Source organism: Coffea arabica, chromosome 1c, assembly GCF_036785885.1.
Source record: "Coffea arabica cultivar ET-39 chromosome 1c, Coffea Arabica ET-39 HiFi, whole genome shotgun sequence".
Taxonomy (NCBI): domain Eukaryota; kingdom Viridiplantae; phylum Streptophyta; class Magnoliopsida; order Gentianales; family Rubiaceae; genus Coffea; species Coffea arabica.
In genome coordinates, this window is record NC_092310.1 from 54,993,001 (window position 1) to 55,009,361 (window position 16,361).

Genomic DNA, 16,361 nt, shown 5'->3' on the forward strand with positions numbered 1-16,361 from the left:
ATTGAGGAGTAATAAGTGAATTTGGACTAAACCTGAATAAGGTTCAAAATTCGAATATTTTATGAATTGAGTATGATTTTCATATTTATTAATCCAAAACTCATGGTTAGAAACTTAAAATATTACAAATTAAATGAGTTGAGTCTGAACTTATGAAAACCGACATACATACGACAAGATTTAGGGGTGCAAACGAACCGAGTCGATGCGAGTTTTAGACTTATTGAGCCGAACTCGACTTTATAATAGGTGGGCTTGAGTTCGAGCTCGACGAGCCAAGAAAATTGAGCATACTTCTAAGTCCAAATTCCAAATTAACACGCTAAGTCACATAATGATTTATACTCTATTATCATTGGAACTTGCGTCAAAATAGGATTAATAATGGAGGGAGCAGTTTTAGATCGTCTCAATTTTTTTTAATGCAGTTTATGGTTCTTTTAAAAAATATACTACATTCAATAATAATTAGCTTGTACTTTTTTTAAAATTTTCAAGCACCAATTTTCTTTTTTTTGAGTCTCCCAAACAAAAACAACTGACAGAACCCTCCCCATTTTCTTATGTCACCCACGTTTTTCAAGCAATGCCCCAAAAGCACTAAGTCCACACACAAATAATTTTCTTTTGCCAAGAACCTCTGGAAGGCCTTTTACCTTGACTTAAAAGACAAAAAAAAAAAATGAAAAGATAAACCCTCGTTAACTTAGAGCAAACAGTAACACAGTGGCAGTATTGCTGTAGCGAAGCAGCAAAGCATGTCACTCACATGGCCACAACCAGAGACGACCACTTCATCAATCTGTATCTCCTTTTACCCCAGCCATCATTCCTTCAGCCTAATACTACAAAAAGCTCCCCGCTCCCACTGTGGGCCCTTCCTTAGCTGGATGATAAAGGAAAATGCTGCACTTCAAAGTTATAATTTTTCCCTCCTCCCTTTAATTATTCAATTCACTTTTGGTACCCACATTGCCTTTGTCTGTTACTATCACCATTACTTTTTGGATTGATTTAAGATAATTCGTATACTATAATTTTTTTGGTTTATTCATCAGACTTTCTCAGTGTATTAATGGTTTTGTTCTCTTCCCAAGTTTCTTTCTTGACTTCAGACAAAAACTTTTGTTTGATTTGTTTCTTTCTCAGATTTCAAGACTTAGAATCATCAGTATAACCCAGGCGAGATTCAGTCCTTTTTGGCCCCCAGTGATTTGACCAGAATTGCTTTCTTTTACTGCTTTTTTTTTTCTCGTTTGTTCAACTGTTCAGGGTATAAGATCTTCACTTTATGGTACTCTAATAACTTGCTTAATTGGAATTATATGTGTAATTTGGTGTTTGTCTTAAGTAGATGGCTGTCGTCAATTAAAGGGGCTTTTCTTTTTCCTTTCTTTGGCAGTGTTGATGGTGCAGCATACATTAAATTGTTATTAGGGAATGCTTAGAGCTTAATCAAGCATTTGGGAAAGCAATGGCACACTTCAAGGACGATCTTGATCCTGCATTTCGAGGCGCAGGGGCAAGCCCGTATCCTTATTTTTGCATTTGCTTTCACTAATCTGTCAATTATTAAGTTTATTGCCATTCTTAATTATCTTCTTTTTTTGTTTTTTTGGCATTGTTATTAATTCTTGAAAGATGCAGCATGCCACGATCTAGTAGTGTTTAGATCCATATGGTGTTTCCAAACAGAGTTCATCCTTCATCTGTTTGCTTCCCGAACTTGTGTTAACTTATTTCATTCTGATTTACTCTTCAAGCATTCACGATAGTCTAAAATACAAAAATTTTAATGGCATTTGGAGAAAAAAGGAACTGAGCAGCAGATAGATATATGAGAATATATAATCATCATTATCATAATTCTGCTTTGTCTTAATGTCTTTTTGGCTTTATCTAGCTCATACACAATTGAGGATACAGATTATGTCCCAGCGGTGAATCTGCTATTTAGTTGGTAGCTCAATTGGAATAATTAGCTTATCCTTGATCTTCTTCTGAGTTTAGCGGTCTGGAAATTTGGTGTGTAGAGAATCTCCGGTTGGTTCTGGTTCCAAAATCCTCGCATGGGAAATTCTTTTCTGGAAGTGCATATCTGGTTTTGCATGTAAGTCTAGAAATTTCAACTGTAAGCTCTTGTTATAGCAAGCTATTATCATTTAAAGGGATGAGTTGACTTGCAATGAAAAAAGCATTTTTCCTAGAGATATCTATGCATAAGGAAGATGATTCTTTTACAGCGTGCTTGCTCAAACAATGTGACTCATGTTCTCGCATTGCTGAGTAGAGTGCTATATGTATTTCCATTGAGATGGAAGGGAATTGTTGATTACTTCCTCGTAATTTGTTTGATGCAGACATTCTTTCTTAGAAGCGGCTCTGCTTGGCATGAGATACATTACTGGATTGGAAGGGATGCAAAAAAGGTTTCCCTGTTCTCGTATTGTTTTTAAATACTTGATGTCTGAGCAATATCTTTTTGTTGGAGCTGCAAAAAATAGTATTTGACAGCTTTTGTATGTAACCATAACACCAGTTGATTCCAGAAGAGTTTGGTTAATGGTATCTTTGTTTTAGGCTCCTTTTTCGTCCTAATTCTCAGGGTTTTGGACGGTGGCAAGCTGTGGATGGGGCAGGGTTGTGCATTAGTTTTCTCTGTAAACTTGAGGGCATTAAAAAATTTTCTAATGTATCATGGTTTAAAAGGATGCTTGGGAGAATTAGTTGTTGCTTGTATCTTTGGTCTAAGAATGTGTTTGACGTTGCTTATTAAATTGGTAGGTTGACTCAATTCTGGCATCAGACAAAGCGCTTGAACTGGATTTAGCCCTGGGATCTCAGGCTGTGCAATATCGAGAAGTTCAAGGTGAAGAAACTCAAAAGTTCTTGTCCTATTTCAAACCTTGCATCATCCCAGTTGAAGGGGTGTTTTCTTCTGGACAAGCAGATTTGGAGACTAGTACATACCAAGTCAGCTTGTTTACATGCAAGGGAGATCGTGTTGCTCATATTAAAGAAGTAAGATATGAATAGTGGCAGCCCTGTTAAAGGTTTTCTATGAAAGTCTAATATTCACAAGCTCTATATAGAGAATGATGAGATATTATCCATGATTTATCGCAATCAAATAATACTTCTTGACCCAAGTTTTTTGTGTTATTAACATCTAATCAAGTTACATAAACATATGTGACACCCACACAGTAATAAGAATTTTACCTGACTGATACATGCTTTATATATTGACCAGGTTCCTTTTACTCGGTCGTCTCTGAACCACAATGATGTATTTATACTTGATACGGCATTCAAGATTTTCCTTTTCAGTGGTTGCAACTCCAGTAGTCAAGAAAGAGCTAAGGCTTTGGAGGTTGTGCAATATATTAAAGAAACTAAGCACAGTGGAAAGTGTGATATTGCAACTATAGGTAGGATACTTTCTAATTTCTGTCACTGATTTGTTAATGGAATTGATATTTCTAACCTTAGCTGTTGGCTTGATGCAGAAGACGGAAAATTTGTCGCTGATCCTGATGCTGGAGAATTCTGGAGCTTATTTGGTGGTTACGCTCCAATTCCAAAGGACTTACCCTGCAATAGCCTACAACTGCCTGAATGTCCAGCGACAAAACTATTCTGGTGAGTTTTGATTGAACTAACAAGGTGTCTATAGACATTAGAAGCGCTTTTCCCCATTCTATCCACTTATAGTTCATCAAGGGGTGGACCAATGACCCATGCTGCAATTTGATGCATGATTATGCTGGCAAGTTCCTGGTTGGCAGTGAGAAATTACATGAACTTCTATCTTCGACTCACAGGCTATCATTCAATCAATAGTACATGACAAATTTCATTCATTAATAAGCTTTGACATCAATTCAGTTATCTGTATATCTATCTCTGATTTTTAGCCTCCATGTCTGAAATGCCTTGGAATCCATTAGCAGATGCAAACAATTTAAGCTATTTGTTCTTTTTAAGTTTCCATCTTTTGTTTCGGCAGAATGTCCCTTCTACTTTAGGATTGCTTTAAGGTTCTCTGATGGGCAGGATAACTACTCAGGGAAAAATGTGTGAGAATGCACCTGGTATGCTGGTTAAAGAGATGCTCAGTTCAGACAAATGTTATATGTTAGATTGTGAAGCTGAGATTTTTGTTTGGATGGGAAGAAGCACCTCAATGACAGAGCGGAAAGCATCAATTTCAGCTACAGAAGTAAGAGTCTCTTTTTGCTTTAGTTTCTTTCCCCCTTATTAGAACCTATGTGATTGGTGGTTTCCAAAAGCAAATGGTTTCTGGTAATTTGCCTTCTTCTTTTATAGACTGTTGTAGATGCAAGAGATGTGTTATGAAGGATATGATAGTTTAGGAAGGCAGATAAACAAATTTAAATTGACTTCAGCTCAAGTACCTGTTAAGTACTGGTATATACTTATCAATTTGATGCTGGCTATCATGAATGATTGACTACTATCCAGCTAGGAATCAAAGTAACATTTTGGGACCTATCTACAAAGTAACCTCCTCTAGATCAGGTGTATGTTACACTTCATTACTCCCTTATACTCTTGGATGTGCAGAAACTTCTGATGCACGGAGACTTCTGTATTTTTAATCCTAGAGCTAGATACGTATATTATGCAAGTCTGTGGTATGCTCCTTCTAAATGCTTGACAATTCTGGTACATGTTTCACCAGTTAAACATCACATATATTTTTAGGATTTGACTTCTGATGAAGGTAATAATTGGTGTTTACTTTTCTATGATATTTAGTTCAAAAACTTGAGAAGATGCAGGGAATTTTTAGGATGGTATATGCAATGTCTTGTCTGGAGCACTAAAAGGTGTGGAACACAATTTGCAGTGCAGATTTTGCAGCCTAGCCTTAATGTCCTATTCTTTTGTATTTATCTTGGTATGAAAAGATTAAAGTGCTATTCTTCATCTCAAGCTCCAAATTCTCCTGATTGAATGCACTGGAATCTGCAGCCATGAAGATCTCATTATCATGACTTTTTATGATTGAAAATGCTTTCATCTGTGGTTGCTCTTCAATGTGGTTTTTCGTTTGTTTGAGAATTTTTCTTGCCCTTATTTATTCCTTTTGAGCATTACTTTGTTTCTTTCTTTCTTTCTGTTTGCATTATATGCATTGCACTTTAAATATATGGTAACTGTGTGTCATGTTTTGGGAAAAAAATGAAAGTGAAATAGTCAATCTTTCTCCAGCACAAGCGACAGCCAAGGTTCTCCACTGGCAGATCCAAAGTAACCAACAGAACTCAATTCTGTTGATTTCACAAGAACAGAAAATAGAGCTCTCTAAATTATGAAGTAAACAATTGAAAGAAATTATCCAAGTGGAAGAAACCAATCAAAATCAATGCAAGAGATCTGACCAATCATATTGGAATAACAGATTTAATATCATGGAGAAAATCACATTCTAACTCGAGCATTTTACTTCCCAGATATTCCAGTCTGATTTTGTTTTTCTCTGCACAGGATTTTGTGAGAGCTCAGGGAAAATCAACTGAAATCAAATTAACTTTCTTGACTGAAGGATCAGAAACTGCTTCATTTAAGTCATACTTTGGTGATTGGCCTGAAAAAGCAGAGCCAAAATTGTATGAAGAAGGTCGAGGAAAAGTTGCAGGTTTGTGTCTCATGGACTAAGCTACAAGGGAAAAGGAAAATCATGATGAGGTGTTACTAAATATCTTGTCAATAATTGCTTGTACTTTCAGCAATATTTAAGCAACAGGGATATGATGTAAAGGAGCTTCCGGATGACAATGAAGAAGCAAACCTGTTTATGGATATATGTGGTGAAAGAAAGGTTTATCTTTAGAAAAATTGTCTATTTCTTGAAGCCCTAAGACATGTATTAAGTGTTTTCTTAAGCTTTCTAGTTCTCAGGTTTGGCGGGTGGACAGTGGCAATTTAAATGTTGTCCCTGTTGTGGAACCAATGAAGTTTTACAGTGGGGATTGCTACATTGTGCAGTATACATATCTCAGCGGGGGACGGGAGGAGAATTTATTCTATGCTTGGCTTGGTCAAAAAAGTCTGATGGTAGGACAGCTTAATTTTTGGAGATGAATGCTTGTTACTTTGCTTTATCTACTTGTCAACTATCTCTTGTAATGGGCTAAATCATTTCCTTTACTTCTGTTTTTCAAGAAAATAATTTTGGAGACGAATGCTTGTAACTTAGCTTTATCTACTTGTCAACTATCTCTTGTAAGGGGTAAATCATTTTCTTTACTTCTTTTTTTGGAGAAAATTTTTGAATACAAGTTCTGAATATATAGGCTATGTGTTGTGTTGGCACGTACACATGCATGTAAAGTGGTGTTTAGATTTTTAAATTTGATTTTGATATTGGTTCGGAGGTTGTTCTGCCCTGCCAGACACATGTTGGCCAATTTTCTATTTTTAATATTTTAATAAAGACATTTAATGTGCTGTGTTTTGGTGCTGAAAATTAACGAAAGACTCTTTACATTATTATGAATGGATCGCAGGTTGTGTGAGGAACTTAGAGGCACTAAGCATCTGCAGGCAAGAGTAGCTTTGTAAAGTTAAAGAGAAAATACAGGAATTGGGAGTTTTCTTGAAAACAAAAAATGCAACAAAACTTGACGAGAAATTCATTAAGAAGCAAACTGTATTATCTTCTTGGGGGAAAAACCATCAGAAATAAGCTCTCTTTAGCTTTGCAGGCCAAGCATGCTAGTGTTTTCCTGATTCTTTCTTGAAAGACATTCTCTGCCTGTTATTTGTTGCATCCAAGATTCTTACTAATTTTTAATGCTTCTCCCCTATCATTTCAATGTGTTTTTGAGTCCTCTCATCCATTGCTTTAAACTGTTAGGACTGCAACATTCTTCCTTTTCTTTTTTAATCAGGTTATTCTTTATATTATCTGGACTTTCTTATGCTGATACCATGAGCTTGCTACTCTACAGGATGATAGAGTCCAGGCAATCTCCTGCATGAATGACCTTGTCAATTCAGTCAAGGGAGACCCAGCAATGGTAACTACCCCTCTTATCCCATCTAATCCAATACAAGTGATTGATCTCTCTGTATTTGTGGAAGAAGTCGGCCTCTACCAGCAGAGTGCTCATACTTGCAAGCTAGTTGTATTGCAAGCAGTTCATGTATTGTTTGCTTTCCCTCCCAAGTAGGTCATAGTATAGTCTGGACAGACTGTAGGAAGTTAAATAGCCATAGAAACTAGTGGCTAAGTATGGCGTGGACTCGTTTCATGACTTCACAAATGCTAAAGAATATGTCTTATGATTTGGAAGTCTAGAGCAGCATCAAATAGTTAATGTTATATGATGAAACTTCATATTACTGCAAATCAGCATTTGGCTTGATTGTTGTTGACCCTGAAGTCATTTTTGTGGAAAGTGGTTTTGTATTCTCATGTTTGTTTATCTTTATTCACATGGGATGATTTTTTTATTCTTAGTGGTTGTAAAAGCTTATGTAAACCACAATCGTTAGTTATTTATCACCAATCACCTTGGTGGTATCTCACCTTCTACCTACTCATTTTTTAAACTAATTTCTAAGCAAGAAGAAACAAGTTAGTGGGAGATCACTTATATCACCATAATTGATTGTTGACCTTAAAAACAATTATCTGGTTTTAATTTGTATTTTAAGAAAGAAAAATAGCAAAAAAAATGTTCTTTAGTACCTTTCAAGTAAAGGATGCTGCATATTCGGAGTATAAGGATATTTAGTGGACTTGGTTAAGATGGTCAAGAAAATACGCTACTTATGCGGGTCCAAGACAATAGTAGGTCTTGCAACATAAGGTCTTTTTGCTTGTCTAAACTACTGCTGTGTTTCATCCCTAGTATTTCTCTTAACATTCTATGAAAATAATTCGTGATGGAGTTTATTTTTGTAAAATTTGGTGTATGATTCATTTCTGAAGATGGTATTGTTATTGTTGTTTTACCTCATGTACTTGTTTATCTTCTCAGTAGGTTTTATGTTCAGTTATAACTTTAGCGTAACACAAAACTAGGTGTAAAATTTCCAGAGCTCTTCCAGATCAATTAGACAAACTAGTGGGTGTGTGCAAATTAAGAAAAAATTAAGTTGTTTTTGTTAAACCGATAATAGTTATTAGAATTTTTTTTTTTGGTGCAAAGAAAAGAAAAAAAGTTATGATTTTTTTTTGGCAAACAAAAAAAGAATAGAAGTTATTGGAAGTGGATTTTTTTTTTTTGGGGGTCAGTGAGATGTCTTGAACCCTTACAACCCCTCCCACCTTACCACTCAACCCAACTTTATCCCCAGAAGTGGAAGTTATTAGAAGGGTGAGCGGAGGGGTGGGAGGTTAAAAAAAAATTGGGAGTTATTAGAAGTTACTAAAGTTAAGTAGTTATCTTCAGTAAATCTTTACTTATGAGAGGGTAAAATTGAAAAAAAAAACAAAAGATGACTCAAAATTTTAACACCAAACACCTTCTCATGCTTTATGTATAGAAAAATACTGTAAGTATCGATTTTCTTTTTCCTCAGCCCTGTGGTCCATTTCTGAACTTTTCTTTCAGGCTCAGATTGTTGAGGGCAGGGAACCACTGCAATTTTTCTTCATTCTCAAGATACTGGTTATTTTCAAGGTACCACTTGTGCATTTTTTTTCCAGTTGTATCTGATTTGATTTGGTGTCAAACACTGTTACCCTCCCCCCCTCCCTCTCCCTCTCTGTCTCTAAATCTTCCCTGTACTTCATGAAGGGAGGTAAGAGTACAGGGTACAAGACGTTTATTGCAGAAAATGATAATGCTGATGAAACATACCATGACTCTAAGACAGCTCTTTTTCGAGTCGAAGGAACAAGTTCATACAATATGCAAGCCATTCAAGTTGATGAAGTAAGTTCTGTTTCAAGTTTTATGCTAAACCAGTTCTTGGGAAATTTCAGGCTCTAACTGACATTTGCTGATTATTATTTTTCTACAAACATGATCATTTAGACTGCTGAAATTTCCCATTCAATTGCTATCTTAAATCTCTTTGCTCTGAGGGTATTTCTGTACCTGAACTACACTTCATCTTTAAGATGGGCATTTATTTGGTAATACTGTTGCAGGTTGCAAGTTCTTTGAATTCTTCCTATTGTTTTATTCTAAAGACTGAGACTTCTACTTATACTTGGATCGGGAATCTCTCCTCTGTCAGAGATCATGATCTTCTCGACAGAATGCTTGATTTGATCAATGTACGCCCATAGTCTGGATTTTGAAAGCTTCCCTTGCCTGCTGCATGTGACATCTTGTTACTTTTCTGATCATTTGTGCTTTTCTTTTGATGTTGTATGCAGCCAACATGGCAAGCTGTACTTGTCAGAGAAGGTAGTGAACCTGATTCTTTCTGGACAACACTGGGTGGAAAGGCAGAATATACTCGGGAAAAGAAAATTAAAGAATTTATTGAAGACCCAAATTTATATGTCCTCGCATCTTTGGAGGGTGAGCTGCAAACTTTGTTTCCAAACTCTCTCTTGAAAAACCAATGTTTTTTTCTCCTTGTACTGAGTACCCTTCCAGATTTCAACTGCTTTAAATTCATGTCTAATGGAGGGTTTGGATCTTCTGGAACATGGCTGAATTTTGTACTCAGGGGATTTGAAGGTACGTACAAATATATTCTTATAGGCATGCATGACTAATGATTACTGGTTCATTTTAATTAATCGGTAATTAATTCATATGAAATTAAACTTTTAAGAGTGTATTGACTGCCTCAAATTTGTTAGCGTAGTGAATAGATTAAGTACTGGAAGCAAGCTATACGGTGACTGCTTCCTTTCTTACATAATTCGTAACTTGTGAAACTAATAGATTATCAAATTTTTAACATCTTTTCACTTTGCTGATTTTATCTAAATAATCACATAGTTTGTTCGAGGCACATAATCTAGATACTGAGGATCTATGTTCCCATTTTAACCAAAGTAGCCACTTGAGCTCTTAGTTGCATGATAATTACTGCCCATGTATTAATTCTCAAGACTGGTTGGATTAGTAAATAAAAATTGACCTTTTTACATCAACAAAGGAACTTATCTTTGTCAAACAGTACAAGATGTGTAATCAGAAAAGGAATTTCAATCTAGTGTTTGTGGTTCATATCTTTTGAAGGATTTGTGATACAAAGCGGCGAAACTTTGAAAGTTAAAGTATGTAAAAAACTTAAGAAGGGAGCAACTGTTCTTACTATTATCACTAGAAGTAGGACGATCATCAAAACTACATGCAAGAAGATCTAAGCATATCTTTGCCTAATGGTCCAAAGTAGATCCAGCTCTTGCTTAATAAGATGGTGGCTGGTGTTGCATCTGTTACTATTATAACAGATGCAGGAAAAGGTGCAGATTTTCAAAGATGGAAGGGCATTTTCTCTTTTTCCTTCTCTTCCTGTTTCTTTTGTTTATACTGTATGATAGACTACGGTTGATGTGATTAGGACAGAAACGTATTAAGATAAGTTTATTCTTCAGGATCATGTTTTTGCAGTGATTTGTTGACCTTATAACACGTGGGATATAGTCCATGGAGCTAAGTTTCTGGATTAAGCGGAAGGACAGAAGTGGTGTTAAGTTAGTAACATCAGGAAGATGGTTTGCGCTGAATCTGATACTAATGCTATCTTCACATTGCAGGTGAAAGAGATATTTAACTACTCCCAGGATGATTTAACAACAGAAGATGTGCTAATACTAGATTGCCATTCTGATATCTATGTCTGGGTGGGGCGCCATTCCTCTGTTAACTCAAAGCATCAAGCTCTTACTCTTGGCCTGGTAATGATTGAATGCTTGTCTTCAATGATTGATTTAGCTTTTCTCTGACCAGTTTGGAAGATTTTGCTTTCACATGGCCTTAGCATGTGTTGGTTTAGTAGCTTCTGGAATGAAAATTATATGGCGCATCAGTACTTTCTTTGACATGTATGGTTCAAGAACCTCTGGTGTCATAGCCAGAACATAATCCGTGATATCGGCTTTACAGTCTATAGGATATTTGCTCTTTAAAGTTGCACTTAACATTCTTCATATGCATATTGATGATTTTTGGCCATATGTGGAGCATCGTGATTTATGTTACCATTGGTTATAATATCCATGTTATTCATTTGTTATTCTACCTTGGAGAAACCAGAAGTTCCTTGAGAAAAAAAAGTCACTTAGGCAGCATCAATTGGAGCCTCCTCTTTATGTTGTTACTGAAGGATCTGAACCACCATTCTTCACTTGCTTCTTTCAATGGGATCCCTCAAAGGCAAATGTAGGTGAATGTTTATACTTTCAATAAAAATTCATTTTCCCCTTTTGCTTCTTCCTTTTTCTTACATTGGAGCATTTTTTGGTGCTTCATTTGAAGTGAGCTACATTGCGAGTCAGCTGCTTTTTTGAAATGTTTGATGAACTAAACTGAAACAGCAGTTGCGTACGTTTCATTTCCTTTGGTGGTTAAACAATGCCGCATATTGTAACCTTTCTCATTTCAGATGCTCGGTAACTCATTTGAGCGAAAACTTGCTTTATTGAAGGGCAAAACAGAAAAACTTGGAGTAAGTGACTGCTTGTTTTGATCCTTATGTAATATATTCAACCTAAAACTTTGTTTCTTTTAGAGTGGACTCCTCCAAGCACTGGATGAAAGGTCTACTCAACATTTATTGACAGCTAAATTGCATCCTTATAAATTATATGCATCCCTTTTGCCTTCTGGGATTTACATAAAGAGGAAATATCTTACATGCAGATAAGAACTTCATGGAAAGCGTACTCTATGGAAACTGTCTCTAAAGATTTGAAAAGTCAGACCAATGGTGTAAATGATTCCAAAAGAAGTTTATCTCCTATGTCTACTGATTTCAGCTCCAGTTTAAGATCTTCAGATTTTCGCCGCTTTTCAAGTCCACCTCCAGTTAAAAAAAACCTTTCAGCAGGATCTCCTAATCTGGACAATAACAATGGTGAAGCGCATTTGTCTGAAATTACATTAACAGTTTAGGTTCTCATGTAGCTATTAGTTTGATGGTGATCATAATTCCCTTCACCTGCTGATAATAACTTTAATGTACAATTGTTGCTTTACTTGTATATTTTTCTAAAGCTGCACATATCTATTCTAAAAGAAAATAGAAGGATGCAAAGTGCCTCTTTCTCTATGTATTTGTGTATCAAAAGCAGAGATGCTTAATAGTGTTTAAGCTGCCTACTATATCGTCAATACAGGGGCTATGCAAAAACTAATAATTTAACTGTTACATGCTTTTAGTGTCTGATTTATGTAATTAGAGTTGTCATGCTATTTAAATTGAACGTCAGAGTTGCCTACTGATTTTTCTTCTATGGTCATGGTTTACTTGTCAAATTGAAATTAATTAACTTTCAGAGTAGAAGCCTTAATTTGCACAGACAGCAGTTACACGTAGTATGGTTGCATTATCCAATTGAGCTCCAATCTCTCTCTTCCTCTCTCTCACACACATACACAGAATATGTAAGTGTTTCAGCACATGGACTTGGTCCTCTACCACCTGTCTCTTTTCTTTTTTGGGCATCTCAAGTACACAATGACTTGCTGTTTTCCTTTCCCAGATGGGGCTTTCCTTCTATTTTTTTCCCCCCTTTCCTGGCTAATTCTCCAGCCACATCTATCATGTTCTTGGTTCATATAACTTCTATGGCATCTTCTCCAAATAGTAAGTCTGATTATGACAACATGCTAAAGCAATCAGGAAGTAGTAGCTCCATTTAGCAGGCTGCATGCCGGCCTTCTTTTGTGCTATCTTTTTTGTTTTCCTGCACTCTTATGAGAAGGGAAAGTTAAAAAAAAAAGATGTCCAAAGCAAAATGTGGCCTAATAATCTGTTTGGCTCATGCAATATGCATATTTTTTTAGTATTTCAATAAAAAGAAAAAATGAGGGCTGAAAATATAGATAGGTATTCATTTTGCTGATGGGTGGTTTGGTCTCTGCAGGTTTTGTGAGTAAAGTTTCAAACCTCACTCGAAGTGCTGAATCCCTGCAGCTTAATGAAGCTGAGTGTGATGTCCATTTGGTAGCACATCCATATGACCGACTTGTAGTGCAGTCAAACAACCCAGTAGCAGACATCGACATAACAAGAAGAGAGGTACAGTCTGACAATTTCATCTGTTTCCTATTTAGTAATATAGTTCTTTTGATGGATGCTTAATGTCTTTGCTAGGTCTGCAATTTTTTTTTAATTTTCCATTATGTCTTGCAATATCTACTTAGTTGAACCGATCATGCGGACTAGGGGTGTAATCGAGTCAAGTGCACTATGCGAGCTCGAGCTTGAGCACTAGCTTGATTTTATTTTGCATTACTCGAGTTTGAGCTTGAGCTCATGCTCATTGAGCCCAATCAAGCTTAATCAAGCCCAATCGAATTTAAGAAATATAAATTTATATTTTATATAATTTTAAACGAGGGACAAAATAGATATTTGATGCTCGATAGAACTCGATTAAGCTTGACGAGGTTTCGAGTTTCACATATTAATTCGAGCTCGACTCGTCAAGTAGCTCAAACTCGAATTCGGTCAATACGAGTTTGAGCTCAAGTTTTGACCAAACAAACTCGCAAGCTATTTGATTAAACACGACTCGTTTGCACCTCTAAGCCTCCATTTCACTTGGCTTTTCTAAATTTGTATGTCAAATGCCAAGTCCGAGAGCTAGCAAAACAATACCTTATGTTGCTCTGTCATAATAGCATTAGTTCCTGATTAATCTTAATAACAAAAACAGTTACTGAAGTTGCTATTTCCATCTGTAGGCTTATTTGTCCAATGAAGAGTTTCAAGAGAGATTTGGAATGTCAAAACAGAACTTCTATCAGCTTCCGAAGTGGAGACAAAACAAGCTCAAGATGTCACTTCATCTTTTCTAGGCGTGCCACATTCATGCAGGAAACTGGTGGCGCTGGATGAAGTTAATTTTCACAAGTTTTAGGTATGTATTCCGGCCTAAAGTTACCGGCCAAAATGCATCTTACTCCTCATTCATGAAGCAAGTTTTTAATGTCTTTTACTGGATAAGAATTTTTGGTAATGACTACGGTATTAGACAAGGAAACTTGTTCGTTGGACCAATGTGATATATCCTTGCTTTTGGTTCTTGTGTGATTGTTCCCCTGAAAATCTGCCAACATTGGGTGAGGCTGAGAGCTTGATGAAGCTCATTACTGGGGATTTCACCATGTGCAGTTCTCAAGACTTATTATTGTGCTTTGAGGCTATTTTGGCAAGAAATTGGAAGTGCCACTCTTCCCAAGCAGAAAGATCTATTTGGAACAGTGCTGTGGTATGGTAAAAAAAAAGGTTTATATTAAACAGCAGTTCCCATTGTAGTTGCCCTTTTGAACCTTAAATCAGAATGTTCTGTGAGTGGTCGATTTTACAATTGGATTGATCCCTTTTTAAGCATATTCCTTTTTGCAGATTTTTAGTACTCCATAAGATATACCCTGTTGATGCCACTGATTGATTTTCATGGTTTGCAGAGGCGGAACGCCACTGCCGACATAGACCATTCTTATATAGAGTATATTTTCTAGCTAGCCTTTGAAGGAAACGCCTATTAGTGGGCCCTTGACAAGGTCAAAGTTTCAACTTTTAGGTGCCGTTATCACGATACGCATTCAATGCCAAAATTTCCATCAGTTTCAGTGGTTTGATAATAATTACTCCTCCGTTCCACTTTTACAGTCCTGTATTCCTTTTTTATCTGTCCCGAATTATAATCTACTTTTCAATTAAAAAAAATATAGTTATATTTTAATTTTTCTAAAATATTCTTATTCAATATAAGTAGTTGTTATTATAAATCTATCTCATTTAATGAGAGTTGATTTTTTTTTTACTATCAATTCAAATTCTTATAAAGTTGTATCATATTTAATATGAGGATATTTTAGAAAAATAGCAATCTAAATTTATTTTTTTAACAAAGTTAATTATTTTTTCTTAAATTGTGTGAAAAAAGAAATAGGACTATCAAAATGGGGCGGGGCGGGGCGGAGGAAGTATATGTTTTAGAAAATTAATCAACATACCAACAAAAGCAGCAATTGTGTATAAGACCAAATGATACCCTATTCAAATGTAGGTACAGTCGAGAGATTTTCTTAGGTAACAGGTTTTACCGCATAATAAGTAAATTATAATGAGAACCTGCATGAGTTTTTAATGTTTAACCGAGTCGATTATGAGAAAATGTCAAATGAATTGATTTGACATGACTCGAGAACAAGTATAATTATGGACCAGATTAGTTACCTTTTTTTTTTCTTCCTATCTTTTTAATTGCAAGTGAGAGGGACTCTATTAGGGACATTCTGAAGCAGAGTAAAGGAGATGAAACAGAGGATTAAAGCAAACGAGGCTCAGGTATTCCTCCTCAGTAAGGGAAAAGAAAACAGGAGGATGAAGATGTCAAGTGATTACTGATTAGGACTTCTATACCCATTATTACCAGAGAAAAGCCCCCATTTAGTGGTTTAGACAGACAAAAAAACATAATAATGCAGAATGGTAGGATTTTACTGATTGGGAAGCCCCCCATTTATTGGTATAGATCGAAAAATCCCTTTTAGGCAGGCGAGAGAGAACGCACCATCCGAACGGAGTCCACCGAAAAGCTGCAATGATGAATAACCACGATGGATACCTATACAAATATATGAAAATTCTTATCTATCACGGGAATCCCTAAACCTCTGGGGTTGGGGCTGGGTAGTTAAGTCCTCAAATTTGCTTCAAGAGTTGCCGGCCTTTTGGGGTTAAATTTTAGATTAGATTTAACTAACTAATTTCAAAAGTCTGAAAAAAAAATTGGGAATCCCTAAAGCTAAATTAAACTACAAATACAAATATAAAAATCACTAAAATCAAGGAGGCATTTGTTTCTGTTATTTCAGTTGTTATGTCACTTATAAATGCAAAGATGAGAATTTCAAGGAGATTGGTTATTTTTTAGAATGTTTCCATCACTTCTTTGTCGTATGCTGCTTATAGATATAAAAATAAGAATTGTGAGAAGGTTGGTTATTATTTAGTTTATTTTCGTCACTTATGTCATTTATAAATACAAATATGAATCCCTAAAATCAAGAAAGCGAATTAACTTTTAGTCTGTTACTTCGTTTATAAAATACAAAGACTGGAAATCCCAAAATAAAAAAAAAAAAAGTGGATTATCTTTTAGTCCATCACTTCGATTTTTCATCTGAATTATTTTCATTCGAATATTAATAAGAAATAATTTTATAGCAGAATGT

General features: G+C 35.7%; 1 protein-coding gene across 10 annotated transcripts; it reads left to right on the forward strand.

Moving 5' to 3' along the window:
* Nucleotides 1-754: 754 nt before the first annotated feature.
* Nucleotides 755-14,522, forward strand: LOC113730458 (villin-1). Of its 10 annotated transcripts, none has more exons than XM_072079112.1 (24): nucleotides 755-918; nucleotides 1,150-1,182; nucleotides 1,403-1,530; nucleotides 2,011-2,110; nucleotides 2,361-2,429; nucleotides 2,785-3,021; nucleotides 3,254-3,431; nucleotides 3,510-3,642; nucleotides 4,057-4,222; nucleotides 5,515-5,665; nucleotides 5,757-5,848; nucleotides 5,929-6,084; nucleotides 6,981-7,049; nucleotides 8,592-8,660; nucleotides 8,778-8,915; nucleotides 9,134-9,262; nucleotides 9,365-9,512; nucleotides 9,664-9,674; nucleotides 10,706-10,846; nucleotides 11,205-11,330; nucleotides 11,554-11,616; nucleotides 11,811-12,024; nucleotides 13,037-13,191; nucleotides 13,860-14,522. In XM_072079112.1, exons 3-24 carry the CDS (start codon nucleotides 1,475-1,477, stop codon nucleotides 13,971-13,973), a joined length of 2,715 nt encoding a protein of 904 aa, XP_071935213.1. In that variant the 5' UTR covers nucleotides 755-918; nucleotides 1,150-1,182; nucleotides 1,403-1,474; the 3' UTR covers nucleotides 13,974-14,522. The 10 variants fall into 10 exon arrangements, with proteins under 10 accessions (XP_071935213.1, XP_071935219.1, XP_071935194.1 ...); XM_072079093.1 differs by having other exon boundaries at nucleotides 756-918; nucleotides 1,150-1,273; XM_072079101.1 differs by lacking the exon at nucleotides 755-918 and adding an exon at nucleotides 940-963 and having other exon boundaries at nucleotides 1,150-1,273.
* Nucleotides 14,523-16,361: the final 1,839 nt, after the last annotated feature.

Bases quoted from the DNA above. Each gene is read 5' to 3' on its own strand.
- LOC113730458 (XM_072079112.1), top strand. From the start codon at position 1,475: ATGGCACACTTCAAGGACGATCTTGATCCTGCATTTCGAGGCGCAGGG. The intron at 5,666-5,756 runs GTTTGTGTCTCA...TTGTACTTTCAG, and splicing joins AGGTCGAGGAAAAGTTGCAG to CAATATTTAAGCAACAGGGA. The intron at 8,916-9,133 runs GTAAGTTCTGTT...ATACTGTTGCAG, and splicing joins AAGCCATTCAAGTTGATGAA to GTTGCAAGTTCTTTGAATTC.